At 41.4% G+C, this 22,967-nt stretch overlaps 1 protein-coding gene across 6 annotated transcripts in view; it reads left to right on the top strand.

Annotated features, from left to right (window-relative positions):
• Plekhf2 (pleckstrin homology and FYVE domain containing 2) overlaps positions 1-15,610 on the top strand; it is a 36,851-nt gene extending 21,241 nt beyond the window's left edge. For all 6 annotated transcript variants that reach the window (XM_048358606.1, XM_048358609.1, XM_048358605.1 and 3 more), the window contains exon 3: positions 12,874-15,610. In XM_048358606.1, coding sequence (XP_048214563.1) covers positions 12,888-13,637 — 750 coding nt within the window. In that variant the 5' untranslated portion in view covers positions 12,874-12,887 and the 3' untranslated portion in view covers positions 13,638-15,610. The remainder of the gene's footprint in view (positions 1-12,873) is intronic.
• Positions 15,611-22,967: the final 7,357 nt, after the last annotated feature.

Below are 22,967 nucleotides of genomic sequence, written 5' to 3'. Positions count from 1 at the left end.
CAAAACAAAATAACCAAAGATTAGAAAGTGAATTGGCCTCACTAGTTAAAGGTGGAATAAAACATTCAATTAAATTGGAAGTTCTGTTCTTTCTTATCTTAACACTTGTGCATAGTATTAGTTCCTTTGCATGGCTGACACCCCAATCTTTAAAACCCAGTTTATGGTACAACCTCAGTGAGGCCTTTTTTAAAGTGAGACCTTTAAAGAAAAAAGCTATACAAACCCTAAAGATAAGGAAACAAAGGACCTTTTCTTTGTCTTTTCATTTTTAAATGATTGTATTCTTTATCTCATATATGGTGTATATCCTTGCACATCTGAGGGAAGGTGGGGGAGGGCACAGAATCAGTGGAAAAGGGGTAAAAATGTGCAGCAGGGGGGCCCACTTGGGTGCACTGGACATTGATGAATGAACCAAGCAACTCTTGGGCGGAGATGGGAGAGAGGGGATGAGAGAAAATGAGGGAACAGAAGATACTAAGCAAAAGGAAAGAAATGTACCTATTACCTTACTGTGTAACCCTGCTGTATATCACCTCTACAATAACAATAAAGTAATAAAGATGTTATTATTCAGTAGCTGTACAAAGAGGTTATAATTCCATAAGTTAGATTATAAGTACAATGCTTCTTGGTCAGTGTTATCCCTTCATTTTCCCCCATTTCTCCCTTCTCATCCCTACCCTTGAGTTACATAGTTCTTTTTAATTTAATTGTAAAGGTGATGTACAGAGGCGTTACAGTTATATAAGGTAATGAGTATTTTTCTTGTGGAACAGTGACATAGTTCTTTTTTTTCTTCTTCCCAGTCTTGGGACTTGAACTCAGAGACTGGGGCGCTGTCCCTGAGCTTCTTTTGCTCAAGGCTAGTGCCCTACCACTTTGAGCCACAGCACCACTTTCAGCTTTTCCTGAGTAGTTTATTGGAGATAAGAGTCTCATGGTCTTTGGTGCCCTGTCTGGCTTTGAAACACTTTTCCTCAGATCTCAGCCTCCTGAATAGCTATGTAATTCATTTTTTACATAATATACATGGAATATAACTACGTTTGCTCACCCCAAATTAGGACCTTTTTGAATTACTCTTATCTAAATGAGTTTTCCTCTGCATGTTGCACTCTGTATATTTCTTTCATTGTACTTCACTTTTTGGAAGCTGTTTGTTTGCTTTATCTGTATTAGACACTAAGCTCTGAAAGGATAAGAATGATACTTAGCATCTAGAAGTACTCAATAAATATTCAGTGAAGACCAAATGAATAGAAAGTGAATGAAATAATGAGGTGCTGCTTAAAAAAAAAATCTACCATGTTTGCTAAAGTTAAAGGGAACTAATATGGGACAAATTAGAATGAGAAGTCTTTGGTGTTACTTTGCAGAATAGAAATTTTGTAAAAGTAGCCAGAGCCTTAAACATTCATGCCTTTTGGCTCAGTAATTTTACTTGTTGGAATTTGTCCTAAAGACTTTATCTCTGCAAAAGCAGGGAAAGTTTTTATTTTATGCCTTCTCTAATTCTTATGTATATTCTCTGGTATTTCTTCTCAATGAAAGTAAGTCAGGAATCAAATTTACGATCCTCTTTTTGGACCTTCTTGTGTAAAATACACAAAGTATTCCACCTTTGGCCAGACCTGGTAGTCTTGTAGGCCTTGCATAAAAATCTGAGAGTTCTTACTGCTTGGGACACCTCAATGTGCTGGCAGTACATTTGTATTTGGTAGTTGCAGAAAAGGAATTGGTCCTCTGTATGCCTGGAGTCTAAGGTTTTAGTTTACCAAAGAACATTGCTTTGGGGTACCTGATAGTACCTTAGGTGAAAATGGGTGATTTAATTTCCTCGCAGGACTTTACTCCGTTCTTCACACTTCTTTCTCCTATTCTGTGTCCTCCCTGTAATCCCAGTCCAACATACTTTACTCTCCATTAGTTGTTTGTGTGCAGGGAGGAATTAGTATTCTTCCTCTGAGTTTCTAGTTCTTTTCTCTCCCCTTCTTTCCTCCTCCCTCCCTTTTTGGGCTGATTATTTTCTAGACAGGGTCTTGCTTTGTTCCTTGGACTGCAGTCTTCTAGTTTGTGCTTCCCTTTGTTGCTGGAATGGCAGGCACACGGCACCACAGCCTTCCATTGGTCAAGATGGAGCCTTTTGTGAACTTTTAGTTCTGGTCTGGCTTCACATTGCAATTCACTTACCTCAGCCTCTCAAGTAGCTAGGATTACAGCTTGACCTACCATGCCCAGCCTAGTTCAGTCCTTTTCTTGTCAGACTCAAACATTTTGGGACCAAAAAGGATAATGGAAGGGACTTCTTAAAGCCAAATATCTTAGATTTTTGCATGGCTATTGTTTTTCAAGTTTAGGTATTAACTCATCAATAAAATTCAACTAAGTGGGCTGTGATACTGTTAAAAATAAGATAAAGTGCTAAGCACTGGTGGCTCATGCCTTAATCCTAGCTATTCAGGATGTGTGGTTTGAAGCCAAGAAAGTCTGTAAGACTCAAATCTTGGGTTAACCATGGAAAACCAGAAGTGGTACTGTGCCCCAAAGTGGTAGAGCACTAGCCTTGAGCAAAAGGAGCTCAGGGACAGCGCCCAAGCCCAAAGTTCAAGCCCCAGGACAGGTAAAAGATAAAGTAAGATAAAGCCCCCCTCCAAACCCAGTAAACCAATTATTAAATGGGCAAAGGAGCTAAAGAGAGACTTCACAGGAGAAGAGATAAAAATGGCAAAGAAACATATGAGGAAATGTTCAACATCCCTGGCAGTAAAGGAAATGCAAATAAAAACAACCCTGAGATACCACCTCACTACAGTTAGAATGGCCTATCCTCTGAACTCAGGCAACAACAAATGCTGGAGGGTATGTGGGGAAAGAGGAACCCTTCTCCACTCTTGGTGGGAGTGCAAATTAGTACAACCACTTTGGAGAACAGTATGGAGGTTCCTCAAAAAGCTCAACATAGACATACCCTATGACCCAGCCATACCACTCCTAGGCATGTATCCTGAACAACAGGTCTCAGGATATCATAAAGACAGCTGCACATCCATGTTTATCACTGCACAATTCACAATAGCCAAAATATGGAAACAACCCAGATGCCCCACTAGAAATGAATGGATCCAGAAAATGTGGTACCTATACACAATAGACTACTACATAGAGATTAGAAATGATAAAATATGGGCTAGGGATATGGCCTAGTGGCAAGAGTGCTTACCTCCTATACATGAGGCCCTGGGTTCAATTCTCCAGCACCACATATACAGAAAACAGCCAGAAGTGGTGCTGTGGCTCAAGTGGCAGAGTGCTAGCCTTGAGCAAAAGGAAGCCAGGGAGAGTGCTCAGGCCCTGAGTCCAAGGCCCAGGACTGGCCAAAAAAAAAAAAAAAGAAATGATAAAATACTGGTTTTCACAGGGAAATGGTCAGAATTTGAACAAATAATGTTGTGTGAGACAAGCCTAGAACACAGAGAACAAAGGGGCATGATCTCCCTGATATATGACTGTTAAGGTATGTGTTCTAGTCAAGTAATTGTCCCCAAACTTTCCTCTCCCTCTGTCCCGGTGCTTTATAGTCTCCTCTCTTTTACTGTATCGAAGATTGAACTCAGTCTCACATTTGCTGGGCAAGTGTGCTCTCTCCTTTTTTCTCTTCCCTCCCTCCCCTCCCTTTGTCTCTTCCTTCCTGTCTGGTCAGTCCCCCCCCCCTTTTTTTTTTTTTGCCATTCCTGGGGTTTTAATTCACAGCCTAGGCACTGTCCCTGAGCTTTTATGCTCAATGCTAGTTTGTACTCTACCACTTTGGATTACAACACTATTTCTGGCTTTTTGGTAGACAAGAGTTATTGTCATAAAATCATGAACTGTCCTGGCTTTGAATTGCAATCCTCAGATCTCAGCCTCCTAAGTATCTACAATTTCAGGCATGAGCCACCAACACCTGGCTCCATTAGTTTCTTCTTAGGAAAGGTCTTGTGTTTTTATCCAAGCTGGCCTCAAAAAGTGATCACCTCAAACTCTGCTTTCTTAGTAGCTGTGATTACGGTAGAAGCTACTAATGAGCAATGAAACATTACCAGGAGACCCACTAGGTAACTCATGACCTAATATTTTAGATGATTTTCCCAAGTCAGAATTCCCCCCTTCTTTAGTATTTTTAGGGTTTGTGAGTTTTAATTGTTTCCCCATCCAGTTCTTATAGACTCAACAGAGTTTTAAGAAACTATTATTGTCCAATAATATCCTGGTAAAAGCACAGAAAAATCCAATTTGAGCCCTAGTCTGTTGTGATAGCTTTGGCCAATTTGCTTAAACCCCTTAAATTCCATAAAATGGAACTAATAATGAATCCAAGATTACTGTGGATAGGGAATATATGGCAGTGGATGCAAAGTGTGTTAAACACTACCCTCTCTCCTTGAATACTAGGCTAAGTTTTGCCGCTTAAATTACTAAATCTCTCTGCCTTAGTTTCTCCCTCATCTCACAGTTTAGCTAATATTGATGTTTCCCTGTAGGATCATAAAATCTTAGACATTCAGAGTCAGAATATAATAACTGAAAAGCACTGTAAACGTTTATGATGGTATGGTGTTGTTAACATCATTAGTGGCAGTAATAAAGCCATTTGCATTGCATAGGAAGTGATTAATAGCTATGCTCAAGTAGGTAGAATCAGAATTCAAAAAGGCAGTTCTCTACCACTTTGAGCCACAGTGCCTCTTCTGGTATCCTGGTGGTTAATTGGTGATAAGAGTCTCACAGGCTTTCCTGTGTTGGCTGGATGTGAACCACAGTCCTCAGATCTCAGCTTCCTGAGTAGCTAGGATTGCAGGCATGAGCCGCCAGCACCCAGTTTGCAGTTACTCTTTTTCCTTGGTATATTTTCCCACCTCCATCTCCTATGCTTGCCTAACTTGTCAACTGAAAGGGCACTTATTTAAGAAGGGTCTTTTCTGACCAAATAGTCTGGTGTCTTTCAGTGGATCTCTTTTAGGACCTTTTCTTTTTTTAAAAAAAACCATGGCTTTGAGCCAGGTGAGGTGAGGTGGTGCATGCTCGTAATCCCAGCACTTGGGAGGCTGAAACAGAAAGATTTGAAGCTCATGTGGGCTACATGGTAAGACCCTCTCATAAAACAGAAAGAAAAATTACAACACTAATTATTGCTTGGTTCTCACTTTTGTTTTCTATTTTTATTTTTTTTCCTGCACCTAGATTGATAACTGAAATACACTTGTTGAGTGTTTGAATATAAAATAACAAAATATTATCTATAATATTGTTGATGGTATGCTACATAGTTTTCTTTTTTTTTTTTTTTTTTTTTTATTTTATTTTTTTTATTATCAATTGAACATAAATTTTTTTTTTTTTTTTACAAGGTGCTGTGCAAAGAGGGTGCAGTTACATAGTAGGGCATTGTGTACATTTCTTGTGATATCTTACAACCTGTTTTCCCATCCCTTGTCTAGGTCAGGTAGACCCATATGCAGTATACAATGTATCAAGCACATATACAGTGTTCACAGACTTGGTCTCTACTGTCTCTCCATCTCCCTTTGTTAACAGTCATATATCAGGGAGATCATGCCCCTTTGTTTTCTGTGTTCTAGGCTTGTCTCACTCAACATTATTTGTTCGAGTTCTGACCATTTCCCTGCAAATAACAATATTTCACCATTCCTAATCGCTATGTAGTATTCCATTGTGTATAAGTACCATATTTTTTGGATCCATTCATCTGTGGAGGGGCATCTGGGTTGTTTCCAAATTTTGGCTATTGTGAATTGTGCTGCGATAAACATGGAAGTACAAATGTCCTTTTGATATCTTGGGTTTTGCTGTTTAGGATAGATGCCTAGGAGTGGTATGGCTGGGTCATAGGGTAGGTCTATATTGAGCTTTTTGAGAAACCTCCATACTGTTCTCCAAAGTGGCTGTACTAATTTGCACTCCCACCAACAATGGAGAAGGGTTCCTCTTTCCCCACAGCCCCTCCAGCATTTGTTGTTTCCTGAGTTCAGAGTATAGGCCATTCTAACTGGGGTGAGGTGGTATCTCAGGGTTGTTTTTATTTGCATTTCCTTTACTAGCAGGGATGTTGAGCATTTCCTCATGTGTTTCTTTGCCATTTTTATATCTTCTCTTGTGAAGTCTCTCTTTAGCTCTTTTGCCCATTTCCTAATAGGTTTATTGGGCTTGGAGGGGCTTAGTTTTTTGAGTTCTCTGTAGATGACAGATATCAGGCCTTTGTCTGTTGCTGTGCTGGTAAATATCCTTTCCCATATCGTTGGCTGTCTTTCTATTTTGGTGGCTATGACCTTAGCTGTGCAGAAACTTTTTAATTTGTAGTAGTCCCATTTGTTGAGTCTTTCCCCTATTTGTTGTGCGCCTGGGACTCTATTCAGGAAGTTCCTTCCTGTGCCTATAAGTTCTAGTGTCTTTCCTACTCTGTCCTTCAGTAGTTTCAAGGATTCAGGTCTGATGTTGAGGTCCTTGATCCATTTTGAGTTGATCTTGGTGCATGGTGATAGGCTTGGGTCTACTTTGAGTTTTCTGCATATGGCTGCCCAGTTCTCCCAGCACCAGTAGTTGAAGAGGCTATGTTTATTCCATTGTATGTCTTTAGCTCCTTTGTCGAATATCAGTTGGCTGTAAGAGTGCGGTTTTATTTCTGGGTCTTCAATTCTAATCCACTGGTCTTCCGATCTGTTTTTATACCAATACCATGCTGTTTTTGTTATGATGGCCTTGTAGTAGAGCTTGAAGTCTGGTATGGTGATACCTCCTGCACTATGTTTTTTGCCTAGAATTGCTTTGGCTATTCTAGGTTTTTTGCTGTTCCATATGAACTTATGGATTGGTTTCTCTATTTCAGTGAAGAATGTGGCTGGGATTTTGATAGGTATTGCATTGAATTTGTATAACAATTTGGGCAGTATGGCCATTTTCACTATATTGATTCTGCCTACCCATGAGCATGGGAGGTCTTTCCATCTCCTTGTGTCTTCTTTGATTTCCCTTATTAGATTTTTGTAGTTTTCATTGAATAGGTCCGTCACGTCCTTGGTTAAGTTGATCCCTAGGTACTTTATTCTTTTTTTGGCTACTGTAAATGGAATCGTTTCCATAATTTCCTTTTCTGTTTGTCTATTGCTGGTGTACAGAAAAGCTGCTGACTTTTGTGGATTGATTTTGTATCCTGCTACTTTGCCAAATTGGTTTATTAGATGTAGGAGTTTGGGTACTGAGTTTTTTGGGTCCTTGAGATATAAGATCATGTCGTCTGCGAATAGGGATAACTTGATTTCTTCCTTGCCGATGTGGATCCCTTTGATGTCCTCCTCTTGCCTTATTGCTATGGCTAGGGATTCCAGTACTATGTTGAACAGAAGTGGGGAGAGTGGGCATCCTTGTCTTGTTCCTGTGTTTAGGGGGAATGATTTAAGTTTCTCTCCATTTAATATGATATTAGCAGTTGGTCTGTTGTATATGGCTTTTATTGTTTTGAGGAATGTTCCATCTATTCCTGTTCTCTCCAAAGCTTTTAATAGGTATGGATGTTGTATTTTGTCAAAGGCTTTTTGGGCATCGACTGAGATAACAATGTGATTCTTGATTTTAGTTCTGTTTATGTGGTGAATTACATTGATTGATTTACGGATGTTGAACCATCCTTGTGACTGAGGGATGAAGCCTACTTGGTCATGATGTATGATATTCTTGATCACTTTCTGGATCCTGTTAGCTAATATTTTATTGAGGAGCTTTGCATCTGTGTTCATTAGTGATATTGGTCTGTAGTTCTCTTTTTTTGTTGGATCTTTGCCTGGTTTGGGGATGAGTATGATATTAGCTTCGTAGAATGAGTTCGGGATTTTTCCCTCCGTTTCTATTTCGCGGAAGAGTTTGAGGAGTATTGGAATTAGCTCCTCACTAAAGGTTTTGTAGAATTCATTGGTGAATCCATCTGGGCCTGGGCTTTTCTTAGTAGGGAGGTTCTTGATTACCTCCTGTATCTCACCGTAAGTTATTGGTTTATTTAGTTGATTTATTTCTTCTTGGTTCAGTTTGGGCAGTTTGTACTTCTCTAAGAATTGATCCATTTCTGTAAAATTATTGTTTTTTGTTGAGTAGAGGTTTTGGAAATAGCTCCTTATGATTGTTTGAATATCGTGTGTATTTGTTGTAATTTTTCCTGTGGAGTCCCTGATTTTACGTATATGAGTCTCTTCTCTTCTTTTTTTTGTGAGTCTTGCAAGGGGTCTGTCAATTTTGTTTATTTTCTCAAAGAACCAGCTTTTAGTCTTATTTATTTGTTGAATGGTCTTTCTATTTTCAATCAGATTTATCTCTTCTTTAATCTTTGTAATCTCTCCCCTCCTAGTTGTTTTAGATTCTGTCATTTCTTGTTTCTCCAGTTGTTTTAGTTTCATCGTGAGGGTATTCACCTGCTCTGCTTCCATTCTTTTAATGTGGGTACTGAGTGCAATGATCTTGCCCCTCAGTACTGCCTTAGCTGTGTCCCATAGGTTTCTTTGTGATGTGTTTTCTTTGTCATTGTGGCTTATGAATTCGTTGATTTCATCTTTAATTTGATCTGTGGCCCAAGTGTTGGATAGCAGCGTGGGGTTTAGCCTCCAAGAGTGTGTATAGGCTCTGTGGTATCCTTTGTTGTTGAGGGTTACCTTTAATCCACTGTGATCAGATATAATACATGGGATGATGTCAATTCTTTTGTATTTGCTGAGGTTCTTTGTGTGGGCTATGACGTGGTCTATTTTGGAATATGATCCATGGGCTGCTGAAAAGAAGGTGTATTGGGTCTCTGTAGGGTGGAAGGTTCTATATAGGTCTGTTAGATCCATTTGGGCAATGGTGTTATTTAGGTCCTCAGCTCCCTTACTAATCCTCTGGGTGTTGGATCTATCTCTTGGAGAGAGAGGAGTATTAAAGTCACCCACTATGATTGTGTTTGCATCTATCTTGCTCTGTAATTCTGTGAGAATTTGCTTGACATATGTCGGGCCTCTTTTGTTCGGTGAGTATACATTTATCACCGTGATGTCTTGATTCTGGATTTTTCCTTGTATCAATATGTAGTGTCCTTCTTTGTCTTTTTGAGTGGACTTTAAAGAGAAATCCAGCTTGTCTGAGATCAGGATGGCTACACCTGCCGTTTTGGTGGGTGCATTTGCTTGGTAGATCTTGCTCCATCCTTTCATTCGAAGCCTGTTTTTGTCCCTTGCTGTAAGGTGGGTCTCTTGTAGACAACAGATGTCAACTTTTTGCTTGCGGATCCATTCTGCCAGTCTGCTCCTCTTGATCGGGGAGTTTAAGCCATTTATATTTAAAGAGATCAAGGATAAGGGTGTTTTTTCTCCTTCCATTTTCTTGTTGGGCTGTTTTTTCCTGTTGTTTTTTTTTTTTCTTCTTGTCTTTAGTGAGCTTGTGTTTCTGCTGGACTTTGGCTATTGAAGTTTCTTTCTGAATCTGTCTGTGTGTCTTTTACGATCTCTGTTGGGTGGGCTTCCCCTCTTAATATTCGCTGTAGGGCTGGTTTTTTATTCACATACTCCTTTAGCTCCTCTTTGGTGTGGAAAGATCTGGTTCTCCCTTCGAATGTGAACTCCAGTTTCGCTGGATATTTGATCCGAGGTTGTAAATTGTTATTCTGAAGTACTTGGATGGTGTTCTTCCACTCACTTCGAGCTTGGTAAGTTTGTGTGGATAAGTCGGATGTTATTCGAATCCTCTTCCCATTGAAAAAAGTTTCCTTCTTCGCTTTGGCTGAATTCAGAATTTGCTCTTTAATCTTGAGGTCTGTAGTCTTGAATATTATGTGCCTTGGGGTGGTTTTCCTGGGGTCTGGCCTGCCAGGTGTCCTATAGGCTTCGGTTACCTGGATGGGGTCCCCTGTGAGATTGGGGAAGTTTTCTGCAATAACTTTATTGAGAACATGATTAAGCCCTCTGCTCTGATATTCGGCTCCTTCTTCTATTCCAATTATACGCAGATTATATCTCTTGTCTTTGTCCATTAGTTCCTGGAGTAATCTTCCCTGAAGCTTCACCTTTTCTTGGAGTGTGGTCATTTTCTGGTTGTTGTCAGCTGCTTCATCGTCCAGGCGAGAGATTCTGGATTCCATATGGTCCACTCTTTGTGTTATGGTTTCAATTGCGGAGTTTATGGATGTCAGAGAGCTATTCATGGTTGTCATATCAGCTCTGATCGTGGAAATTTCTTCCTTTAAAGAGTTGTATTTTAAATCTATTTTTTCATGCATTTCAATTCTCAGGGTGTGGAGATTTTCTTTAAAGGCGGCTTGCATTGTATCCATTTTTGCTTCCATTTCTTTAAACGAGGCTTGCATTGTATCCAGTTTTGCTTCCATTTCTTTCTTGGCTTCCTGGGTGTCCTTCCAGATTTCCGCTCTAAACTCCTGGAATTGTTTTCTGATTTCATTTCTGACGGTTTCGATCATTCCTGTTAACATGTCCTCATTTGCTTTTTTATTCTCCATCTCCTCTCCAGTCGTGCTGCTTTTTGGAGCTGGCGAGTTGGCTTGTCCTTTGATGAACTGAGTTATGTTTCTTTGTGATTTGCGCATCTGGAAGTCTGTGTAGTTCTTCCCTCCCTTCTGTGTAGGCGTGTCTGCGTCAGCAGGTGCTGTCGCTGTGGCCCCGCCCACCAGTGCAGGGCACGCCTATCAGAGCGGGCGCTTTCGCCGGGGCCCCGCCCTCCTGTGCACTGTGAGTCCCCTACAACAGGCACTTAAGTGGGGTCTGCCTCCCAGAGCGAGCCCTGGGTTGTTGGGTTGTGCTTGCGCCCTCCCGCGAGTCCGTTGGGGGGGGGAAGCAGTATGTGTGGGGCCCAGTGGGATCGACTGTCCGGGTGTGGCTTGGCACCCTCAGACCTCGCCTCCGCTTCGAGGAGGGGGAACGAGATCAGGCTCAGGTGACCCTGCTGGGCTGGTATTGCCCACCAGCGCCTGTGATTTTAGTTGTAAGAGTCCGCAAGGTCTAGGCGCCTCGGGTGGGGCTTGCCCTGCCGGCCGTCCCTGGCCCCTGTTGGGAAGGGGACGGGGCCGGTTCTGCCAGTTCAGGAACCTTTGGGGGCTTGGGGCTGTTCCGCCCTTCCCCTGCTAGACTGGCTTCCCAGTGCCTGCTGGGAGCTTCCCGCCTGATTTGGGGAATCTTTGTTCCCACGGGAGTGGGGAGGGGGAGGGAGGGAGATATATCGTCTTTGTCGGGCTTGGGTCTCCCGTTGGGGGAAGGGATTATGGGGGACTCACTTTTGCTGCTTTGTGTGCGTGTCCCGCACCGCCGTTGGCCCTTCAGGGGTTGGCGAAGTGTCGTGGTGGCTCCCCCGTTCCCTCTTTCTGCCGCGCTGGGTTCCCTTGTCCGAATCCGGTGTGGACCCGAACTTCTCGTCGCTGCTGGGTGTGTCTTGGTCCGCACCCTGCTTTGTGTCCGTGGGGTCTCCCGCTATATGGATTCTGCGCTCCTGGCAACCTGTCTGCCGATCGCCGGGTTTCCCTTTCCCAGCCTGACCCTGTTTGGGCCAGGGCCGGCTGGTGGGGGGAGGGTGCCCCGATTAATCTCCGGCTCCGTGTAGGTTTTCGGTTCTTCTTTTTTGCTCCTTTTTGTTTTCCTGCGTTTCTCCACTGCTTCTGGATGCTGGTTTTGCTGGGTTCTTGGTGGAGTGTTGGGTGTTGGAGTTCCCAGCTCGCTATTCAGTTGGTGCGAGTCGGGGTGCCTCCCTATTGTCTCGGCGCCATCTTTCTCCTCCCAGCACTGGACTCATAGTTTTCTCATCTTAGTTTTTGTGTGTTCTTACATTTATAAGTAGCTGTGATTTGTTAATAATGTATTTCATAAAATCTATTATTACATTTTATGTCTCCGAAGTTAGATTATTTGTAACTAAGCATCTGCTAAAATTTAGTTGAAGTGTTTTATCAATGACACACAAAATTAAGATACCTTAAAAACTTACATTGTCGGGGCTGGGGATATGGCCTAGTGGCAAGAGTACCTGCCTCATATACATGAGGCCCTGGGTTCGATTCCCCAGCACCACATATACAGAAAATGGCCAGAATTGGCGCTGTGGCTCAAGCGGCAGAGTGCTAGCCTTGAGCAAAAAGAAGCCAGGGACAGTGCTCAGGCCCTGAGTCCAAAGCCCCAGGACTGGCCAAAAAAAAAAAAAAACAAAAAAAAAACCAACTTACATTGTCAAATTTGATCAAATACAGCATATATTTGAAACAATATGATTATGGTGTTCACCTGTTTTCTTCACTTGAATACTTTGCTGTATTTTCCTTATTTAAATTTATCTCATCCTAAAAAAAAAAAATGAGGAAATGAAGGGTGTAAGGTTAAAGAGAATCATTTTAAGCAACAGCAGGTTCAAACTCCCTGAGGCCTCGTTTGGAGGGAGAGACTGCAAGGAAAACGGTAGTAATTTTCTTAGTTTATGTAATATTTGGCCTTTTGTGGTTATAGCCTCATTGAGTTTCTTTTTAGGGTGCTTTTCATTAATTGTCTACATTTTCAATCCTGTGTCTATATAACAAGGTTATGCTTTATAGTTTACTTATCTATAATGTAGTTATGCACTGCTACTATAGTTAACTAGTATAGTGCTCTATAGAGGTGCTTAATATTTTTGATTATTATAAACACAGAGAGAAGTTAACCCTTTCGGTGTGTATAGTGATTATTTTTAAAAGAATATTGGAGCATTGCCTTTGTGAAAAGCAATAACTTACTAGATTATATTTAGATTTATGTGTTGTTACCTTACCAGAATTTCTATAAACTAATTGGTTTTTCTTTTCCTTTTTTTTTTTTTAAGGCTATTAGCAAAAAATGGTGGATCGTTTGGCAAACAGTGAAGCAAATACTAGACGTATAAGTATAGTGGAAAACTGTTTTGGAGCAGCTGGTCAGCCCTTAACTATACCTGGACGGGTTCTTATTGGAGAAGGAGTATTGACTAAGTTGTGCAGAAAGAAACCTAAAGCAAGGCAGTTTTTCTTATTTAATGATATTCTCGTATATGGCAATATAGTCATCCAGAAGAAAAAATACAACAAACAACACATTATTCCCCTGGAAAATGTTACTATTGATTCCATCAAAGATGAAGGAGAATTAAGGAATGGATGGCTTATTAAGACACCAACTAAGTCATTTGCAGTTTATGCTGCCACTGCCACTGAGAAGTCGGAATGGATGAATCACATAAACAAATGTGTTACTGACTTACTCTCCAAAAGTGGGAAGACACCTAATAACGAACATGCTGCTGTCTGGGTTCCTGACTCTGAGGCCACTGTATGTATGCGCTGTCAGAAAGCAAAATTCACACCTGTTAACCGTCGTCACCATTGCCGAAAATGTGGTTTTGTTGTTTGTGGGCCCTGCTCTGAAAAGAGATTTCTTCTTCCTAGCCAGTCCTCTAAGCCTGTTCGGATTTGTGACTTCTGCTATGACCTGCTTTCCACTGGGGACATGGACACGTGCCAGCCTACCAGATCAGACTCTTACAGTCAGTCATTGAAGCCTCCTTTAAATGACGGATCTGATGATGATGATGATGATGATAGCAGTGACTAAGACACATTCTGAAATATTTAATCTGGTGTGACTCTGAGAAATCAGCTTTAGGCAATATGTAAAGCTCTGCCAGTTTTGCTCTAGCTGTGAATTTGCCTGAGAAACTTCTAACCTATGTGCCTCATATATACTATAGAAAGTAGCTTTCCCTGCCCACTGTTCCTCTCTGCACTCTTTTACTGGGATACAACAGATAAAATTTTTATTTCTTGTTTATTTCTAGATTTTTTTTTCTTTTTGGAATGATGGGGAAATTTATTTAACTGGTCACCTTATATATTAGTTGTTTTTTTCCTATGTTATATGGAAAACTAAAAGCACAGAATGATGGAAACGAGTATAATGTGATTAATAATATTAGCTTTTTTTTTTTCCTAACCATCCTATGTAATGGTTAAGACACCAGTAGCAGAGCATAATTTGGAAATAACTTCTTTTTTCATATACCAAGTGGTGCCTTATTCTGCTAGCACTGTTACATGAGACATAAGCCCCTACCTTCTGGTTTATTTACTAAATACACTGGTGCTCTTCAGTGTGATAAAATGAATGTTTATGAATAGACGTAATTAGGAAAACTTTTCTGACAGCTACAAATAACCAAATTTAGAGGTATCCTCATACAAATAAATATTTTTTGTAAAGTAGTTGTGTTTGTATTTTTACATCACAACTATTTTATAGGCACCAAATTATAATTGTCAGATATGTTAAATGCAAAAAAAATTTAGAAATTTGGTTATAAATTTGTCAATAGTATAGAAATACAATACATTAGCCTTTACTTTTTCTTAATTCATTTTGAGAAGTTCATCTGCTTTAATATTTCTAGAATGAGAAACCTGGTAAAACCCTTGAAAATCAACAAGGTCTTTAAGAAAATATTAGAGCACAGATCTGCTTAAGCTTGACAATTTGGAAAAAATGATAATGTAAGATTGGTCATAGCAGCCACTAAGTTTGACTAGACATCATATCTATGGAAGTATTGTCTTTTTTCAGTGTGAAACTATCTTGAATTTACAAATGGTATTATATTTTATAAAGTTTTATAAAGCCCCAATTTATATTTTTGTAAAGTAATTGTATATTTAATCTGTTTCTGAAATCATTTTGCAATATATGGAAATAGAGTAGCAATTGATATTTCTAAATTGTGAACTTTAAGTCAGTCTAGATTGCTTTTGAGAAGTGATAATTTCTCACTGCTTTTTAGGCAGCCATTAGACTGAAAGTATATTTATCATAAAAACTTGATGCATTTTGCACTACTCTTTCCATTTGTATGCTGCAAATAACTACAACCTTTTAAATGTTTAAATGGTTGAAAAGCTTAAGTTCTATTTTTTTTTAATCTTTAAATTTGGACATACTGCAGATGTACTAAGAGACTTGACTTACTAACTTGTGATGGAGGATTCTTTCTTATCTTACCACTTAGGTCAGGCACCACTTTTACTGACTATAAATTTTGAGGGCATCTGAAGTGTATCTCTTTGTAGGAAATGTGAAAGTAAAGCACAACAGAACTAAGGTTTGGGGCTTTTTAATTTGTTACTGGTTTTAATATCAGATGGACTTTTTTGTTTCAACAAACTATGTATCTTTAATCAACCAACACAGGGATGGACAATGTCTGGAGCTTAGCTGTATAAGGCTCAAGAAATCATTGGGTACATGATAGGATGGACACATAGATACTTCTTGTATTCTTGTTGTAGGCTCCTGTAGCCTTCTGCTTAGGTGGACAGTTTTGTAAGACTCTTGAATGATGTTATAATATCCAAATGGCCCTTGGCGGAAAAAGGTTCTCCATCCCTGTAAGGACCATAAATCTGAAGAAAGACTAATGGGAACTGGCTGGTACATAGGGAGCCAGCTAGATCAGGAACTGAGGAGAAATGTTCTGAGATAAAATTTGTATTGTTGGCCTCTATTGATTCTGTTTTTACAATAAACATATTTTACAACTTCCCGTTTTCTCTATCTTGTGAGTTGGGGATGTTCCCTATTTGCTAAGATACAGATAATATCTATATGTTGCCTCACTGATCAGAAATTACAGGAGTGCCTGCTCTGAAAATTGGAAATTGTGTTGTTTATTGGTCACTGTTAAAAATGTCTTAAAAAAAAATATGCCAGTCCTCAGGGTCTGGACACTTTTCCCCCTGAACTTTTGTGCCAAGGCTAGTGCTCTACCACTTTGTGTCACAGCACCACTTCCTGCTTTTTGGCATTTATTGTAGATGATAGTCTCCCAGACATTTCTGCCTCAGATCTCAGCCTCCTGAGTGCTAAGGTTACAGGCATGTGCCATAACACCTGAAAAAACGCCTTTCCTTTAAAGCTATGTTGGGCTGGGAATATGGCCCAGTGGTAAAGTGCTTGCCTTTAAAGCTATGTTAATTTAGCTCATTTAGCACTACAAAGAATTTGTTAGATCAAGTAGTATTTTCGGGTTTGTCACCACCAGAACTCACCCCTAGTGTGACAGTGTTTGGAAATGGAGCCTGAAAGGATGTGTTTGCATCAGGGTGGACCTTCGTGGAATGCTTCCTCATGGTTCCTTACAGATAGGTTGTTAGAAAGCAGGGCTGCCTGCCCCTGTGTTTTGTCTCTCCCATACTTGCCTTCTTACCTCCTGCTTTTTGCCATGTGTTGAAGCAGTACAGGGTGCTCTCATCCTCCCAAAAAACAATAAAAAAAACTTTTTGTTTAAAATTATTCAGTCTCAGGAATTTTATTATAGCAACAGAAAACAATCTAAGTGAGGGTATTGGTCCTAGGTGTTTAAAAAAACTTTTTTATGTTCTTACTGAGACTTATAAACTCAGGGCCTCATGTTCTCATTTAACTTTTTCACTCATGGCTCGTCCTCACTTAGACCACGCCTCCAGTTCCAGCTTTTTCCTGGTTAATTGAAGATAATTTCAAGGAATTTGGCACTCAGCTTGAAAGTGTGTGTGTGTGTGTGTGTGTGTGTGTATGCATGCTCAAGTGTGCACGCCAGTACTAGGGCTTGAATTCAGGGCCTGGGCGCTGTCCCTGAGTTCTTTTGCTTGAGCCACAGGTCCACTTTTGGCTTTTTGGTGATTAATTGGAGATGTCTCATGAACTTTCCTGTTCAGTCTAGCTTTGAGCTGTGATCCTCAGATCTCAGCCTCCTGAGTAAGCTGCGTTAGAGGTACGAGCCATTGGCACCCAGCTAGCTTCAAAGGTTTTTTTGTTTTTTTTTTTGGTTGGCTCTGGGGTGTAAATTCTGGGCCTGGGCACTGTACCTCTACCCCCCTGAGCCACAGATCCACTTCCAGCTTTTTGTAGTTAACTGGAGATGAAAGTCATAGATTTTTCCTGCCAGGGCTGGCTTTGAACTGTGATCCTCAGATCTCAGCCTCCTGAATAGCCATGATTACATGTGTGAGCCATCAGTGCCTGGTTATCTTCAAAAGGTTTTAAGTTAGATCTCTACATGGGTTATTCTTAAAGGCTATCCCTTAAATGTCAGACACTTAAATTTTTTTATTTGACCTCTACAATAATTGAATATTTTTACTTCTGTACACAGTTGTACATTGCTTAATGGCAGAAATACATTCTGAAAAATGCATTGTTAGGTGAGTGATTTTGTTATATGAACATGGCAGTATTTACACAGAATGGGACAGCTATGCCATCATTAGGTAAAGCCTTGTGGGACTTTTTAACAACTTTATCAAGCAGCTTTAGTAGCTTTATTGAACTGAACTCCATATTGTCCACAATTCTCCCATTTGAGATGTTCACTTCAGTGCCCTTTACGTACTCAACTAAAACTATCACTACTGTTTCCAGAACATTTTTATTACTCCCCTTAGTCAAGCTCCTCGCCTTGGGCAACCACTTTCACTTTGCCTTTTTTGGACAAATCTGGGGAGTATATCACATAAGCACACTGCTTTTTGGTTTGAACTCTAGGCCATGTACTTCCTAGGCTGTTGCTCTACTGCAAAACCAGGCCTTCAAGACCCTGTTGTTGTTTTTTTGCTGCGGTATGCACCTAGACTGCCACGCACTTGTTTTAGGATTCCTGTGGGCGCTGGGAGGATAGGCATGTGTCATCATGCCTAGCTTCCTCTGTTGAGATGGAAACTTAGAGTTTTCTGCTGGGGTTGGTCTAGAATCACTACCCTCCCCATCAGCCTTCCATGTAAGATGACAGGTACACGGCACTCTGTGCCTGGTTGTTGAGACATGGGATTGAAAACTTCTTGGGCTAATCAACTCCAAACTGCAGCCTTTCCATTTTCAACCTTCCCCAAGTAGCTAGGATTACAGGTGTGAACCACCAATGCCTAGTTTGTATACACATTCTTATCCAAAGCTCTCTGTTGAAATCCATGACTTCATACTGATGCCTCTCTCCAATTTGAACACTAGAAGATTTCTCCCTTCTCTGGTGTTGGCGGACTCAGTCTCATTAGGGTTGAAGACATTTAAATTATTTGTCTCATCAATCTTCCTGCATGTAGCTGGGTCTCATCACCACTGGATATCCTCTTCTTGCCACTCAGTTTCTGACTCCACACACTAGGCTGTCCCAGTCATGCACATGACCCCCCACCCCCTTCTGTCACATGGGCTCCCCCATTGGTATTGGTTTGTGACATCTCATTCCGTGCTATCCTCATGTATGAATGTCTTCTACATCTCATGTGGGCTCAGTGCTCAGAGTAGACCACTATCTGTGGGGATGCTGTTCACCCCACCTTGCCCTTACCATGCCCACTTTGACTTCTCCAGGAACTCTGGAGCCTTGGGGGGGACTGGCTAGCTGCGGGAGATTTGACCCTGTGCTTGAAGGATGAATGATACCAATGGAAAACCACTGGCTGAATGGGGTTTTCCCCCTTATGTCTGAGAGGCACAAGATTATGAGTGTTGGACCTTTTGTATTCTGTCAAAAGACAGAGCCCCTGCATGTACTTCATGAAGCACTTTCTGGATCCTTACCAAGACTGCTGAAGTGCTTCCTGACTTTTTGTCTTCTCCCCCTTGGAATGTGCCCTTTGGTCTATTTTCCTGTAACCTCCTTAGGCTTGCCCTGGGCTAATTAGAACCTAGAATAGCAGAGGTTGTGGAAAGAACAGGCATTTCACCTTGTCTTGGTGGTTAAACTCATTCTTTGCCCCATGATGGTAATCAGAATATTATTTAATAAACAAGATTCTGAGATCCCACTGCGTCTCGCCATCCCTCACCCCAGAATCATCTGGTCCATCAGGGCTCCCCACACCCTGTTGGGTCTCTCCCTCTTTTGGGGCTCAGGTGGGAGGATCCCTCCCTCCTCTCTGCTCAGGCTCTCGCTACCCATGCTAGGCTTCCCTCACCATGGTGCAGGTACTTCACCCTTGGGTTCTGACTTCCTGTACCTGGAAGTCCCCCCCCCACCCGCCACTGCCACTCAGCCTGCGTGGGCTGTGCCTCTACCCAGCCCCTCACTGCACAGTGGCACAGATGCCTCCTGTTCTCTGGCTTTAGGACTAAATTATTCAGGAGAACGAAATGCACATGTAGTGGGTCAGACAGAGAGGGGGGAGTGAGCCAGGAACCCATGGCTCACGTCTGTAATCCTAGCTACTCAGGAGGCTGAGATCTGAAGATTCTGGTTTGAAGCCAGCCCAGAGAGGGATGTCCATGAGACTCCAGTTAAGCACCAAAAAAGCCATTAGTGGAGCTGTGGCTCAAATGGTAGAGCAATACTAGAGCAAAAAAGCTCAGGGACAGTGTCCAGGCCCTGAGTTCAAGCCCCAGGACCAGCACCAAAAAGGTGGGGAAGGAGGTACGGGGAGGGAGAGGAGGAGAGAGGGAGGAAGGAAAGGAAAAGAGGGAAATGGGAAACAGGAAGAGAAAGAAGAGGGAAGGGAATCCTGTGCCTCTTAGTTAGACATGGGATAAAAAATTATTTAAGATAAATTTACCTGGAAGCATGTACTAATAGGTAAAACTAGAATTCAAGCTGCTCTGTCTGAAAAAAGTGCTTGAGAGGGGCTGGGAATATGGCCTAGTGGCAAGAGTGCTTGCCTTGTATACATGAAGCCCTGGGTTCGATTCCTCAGCACCACATATATAGAAAAAGGCCAGAAGTGGGGCCGTGGCTCAAGTGGCAGAGTGCTAGCCTTGAGCAAAAAGAAGCCAGGGACAGCACTCAGGCCCTGAGTCCAAGATCCAGGACTGGCAAAAATAAATAAATAAATAAAATCTAATTTTTTAAAAAAAGTGCTTGAGAGCCAGGCACCTGTCCTAATTGCCCAGAGGACTTGAAAACCCCTGCTTTAAACCAAGTCCCTTGCCATTTGTTCTAACACCCATGTGCCAGGCTGGCCTCAGTAGTTTCCAGTTGTTCTTGGGTACTGATGACTGAAAAGCCAAGAGGAAAAGTTCCTTTTAGAGCTTTAGTTTGTAAGTGGACCATTCACCTCTCTTTTAACAGTGATGTGACTTTGACATAAAATAGGATTAATAAGAATATTCGGGGTCTCATTTGGATGAACTCGTGAATGGAACCTACTGAGTCTTAAGAGAATTTTAATGGAAGAAATGGGCAGTAATGAAACAGTAATGACAAATATAATTTTCTAGAAATTATTTGAAAATATTTTTAATATGAGAATAAATCTATGTGTTTGAGGCCCAAAAGTCAAAATTTCTCCCTAGTATAAAAATTTTTAAATGATTTGATAGACAGTAAGCATTTGGGGCTTGGGGTTTGTTTGTTTTTCTGCTAGTTCTGGGGGTTTGAACTCAGGGCCTTAATTTGCTTCCTCAATAATACTTGGCCACTTGAGCCACACTTCCAGCTTTTTGCTGGTTATTTTGGAAAGTAGTCTCATGGACTTTTCTGCCTAGACTGGCTTCAAACCCTGATCCTCCAGATCTCCACTTCTGGAGTAGTTTGGATCTCAGGTGTGAGCCCTTGGCACAGTGTAGGGTATTCATAATTAAATGAACATAGCATTGAAAGACAAACAAAGTTGCTGGGCATGATTATGCATGACTGTCATCCCAGTATCAGGCAATCTTAGGCAAGAGGATTGTGAGTTTGAGGTCAGCTTGGCTTATATAATAAGACTCTCTCAAAAACAAAACCCAACAACAAAAATAGGATTTTGTGGATTCATGGGTTGATGAAAGGCCACATTAGCCTATATGAAACACTTTATAAACCAATAAATGGATGACTAAATAAAATATTTTTATTTGCTTTTTATAATGGGAGTTCTTTGTACCAGGCCAAATGTCTAGTTATTCCTCTCCCTCCTTCATGGCTTCTGTGAAGGTATGAGTGAACCTAAGAAAGTCTCAATTTGATTTCTCCTTCCCTTGAAAACTAGGCTGGGGTTTCATGGCCAGATTTCTGTGCGTTCCTAAGATTGCCCCTTCCTTTGCTACAGGGCCTCACTGTCTGTGGTAGAAAGTAGAACTGCCTTTAAATTATAGGTGGTCATTTCTTTTTTTATCCTCAGGTGTGCTTGCATTTCATAGCATCGCCACCACCAATAATAACAGCTACCATTTTGGTTACCCTGTATGTCAGCTGCTGTTCGAAGCGCAGTTGTGAAGTCAGTCGGGTTCTTACATCAGCCCTGTGGGGTAGGTGCAATGTTATTATCCTTAGGACAGGGCGGGGTGGTAGGTCACACATCTAATAAGTGGCAGGCTCAGGAGCCAAATGTGTGTTCCGGAGTTCATGTCCCTGAGTCTAAGAGGCTCTTCAAAGTCAAGGAAGTCTGCATTTGAGGAAACTACTGAAGGTCTCTAAGATAATAGACAACACTGGCTGATTCCAACTCAGCCCTGGCTCAAAGAGCTCAGGTCTTTCTCCAGGGCAAAAAGGATTCCATATTGTTAGTGGCACAAATTGAACTGCCCTCCTAGAGTCTCTGTTATTCTCATCAGAAACAATGTGCTTGTTACTCAAAGCAGCTTTGGGGTGAGTTTCTTCTTTCCCATCCTAGGCTGTGACCCACAGGCTTCTCCCATGCAGAAATGGTGTTACGCATTCAGCAACTTTATCAACTACAAAGGTTTACCTTAGCAGTGGAGCGCTGGGACTGTCTTGTCAAGCACTATCTCAGCTTTTGAAGTTATAGCAGCCATTAAAACAGCATAGCAAGACAAAATGGTTCTTGCCTCTACAAAGCTTGTGAGCCCACATGTCCTATAAATACAATGTCACTGAGTGCCCCAGTGCTGTGGTGAAGAGTGACATAGAGTGCCAGGGATTGATAGTGATGGAGGGAAGTGTGTTTTGAGTCTGTTGCCTCATAAATCTACTAGAATGAATGGAAATAAAAGGTTAAAATAATCAAGAGTGGTTGTGCATGCTGTAATCGCAGCATTACAGGAGATTGAGGCTTGAGCTATATAGGGAGCTATGGTCTCAAAATGAACTAGGTACCCGTGACTCACCTGAAATCCTAGCTACTCAGGAGGCTGAGATCTGAGGCCAAGGCTGAGATCTGTTCAAAGCCAGCCCAGGCAGAAAAATTGATTAAACTCTTATCTCCATTTAACCAGCAGTCAGAAGTGGGAGTATGGCCCCAGTGGTGACAAACAGCCTTGAGTGAAAAGGCCAAGAAGAGTACAGAGCTCTGAGTTCAAGCCCCAGTATGGGCACCAAAAAAAACACACCCCAAAACAAAACAAAACAAAAAACAGAATACCCTTAAGATAGAAAGTGAGTTTACTGTCCTAAATAAGAATCATCAGCTATTATAATTCCAACCTGTAAAGCAAACATTCATGTAAGCGATGCTTAAAAACAAAACATCTCTAAAATAGATGAATATAAGCCCTGCTAAAGACTTTTGACTTGGATTCAAGAGCTTGCTTGCTTATTGCATTCAAACAGAGTGAGCGTGTTCCAGGTCAAGTTTGCTCACATCTTTTGTTAATGACTTACTTAATATTTTCCTTTGGGGACTACTGAAGAAAGGTTGCTGTTGCTGTTGGGGAGACCAGGAGAAAGACTTTTCTGAGTAAATTAGGCCTGATAATTGGATCCTAGCCAAAACATAGCTGAGCCGGGGCTTATTCTCATTTAAAGTCATCCTGTGTCCTAGTCTGTCATCAAAAGGGGGGCTTGGAAGCCTGCTACTTGGCTGCTTCAGAGAACAACCACTAATTAGGACATTATGTATCTCAAGAATGTAACTCTTCTCAAGCTGCTGCCGGTTCTCAGGATAAGGAACTTTGAAAGGAAAAATTGGCATTTGCTTCCTGGAGCTGGAGTTGGAGACCATCCAGCTCAGATGGGAGGCTCCAGGGAGCGTGGGGGAGGGGCGGGGACGG

This window comes from Perognathus longimembris, chromosome 12, assembly GCF_023159225.1.
Source record: "Perognathus longimembris pacificus isolate PPM17 chromosome 12, ASM2315922v1, whole genome shotgun sequence".
NCBI classification, from domain to species: domain Eukaryota; kingdom Metazoa; phylum Chordata; class Mammalia; order Rodentia; family Heteromyidae; genus Perognathus; species Perognathus longimembris.
The sequence above is the reverse complement of the archived record's forward strand: the minus strand, read 5'-3'. Positions and strand labels throughout refer to the sequence as shown.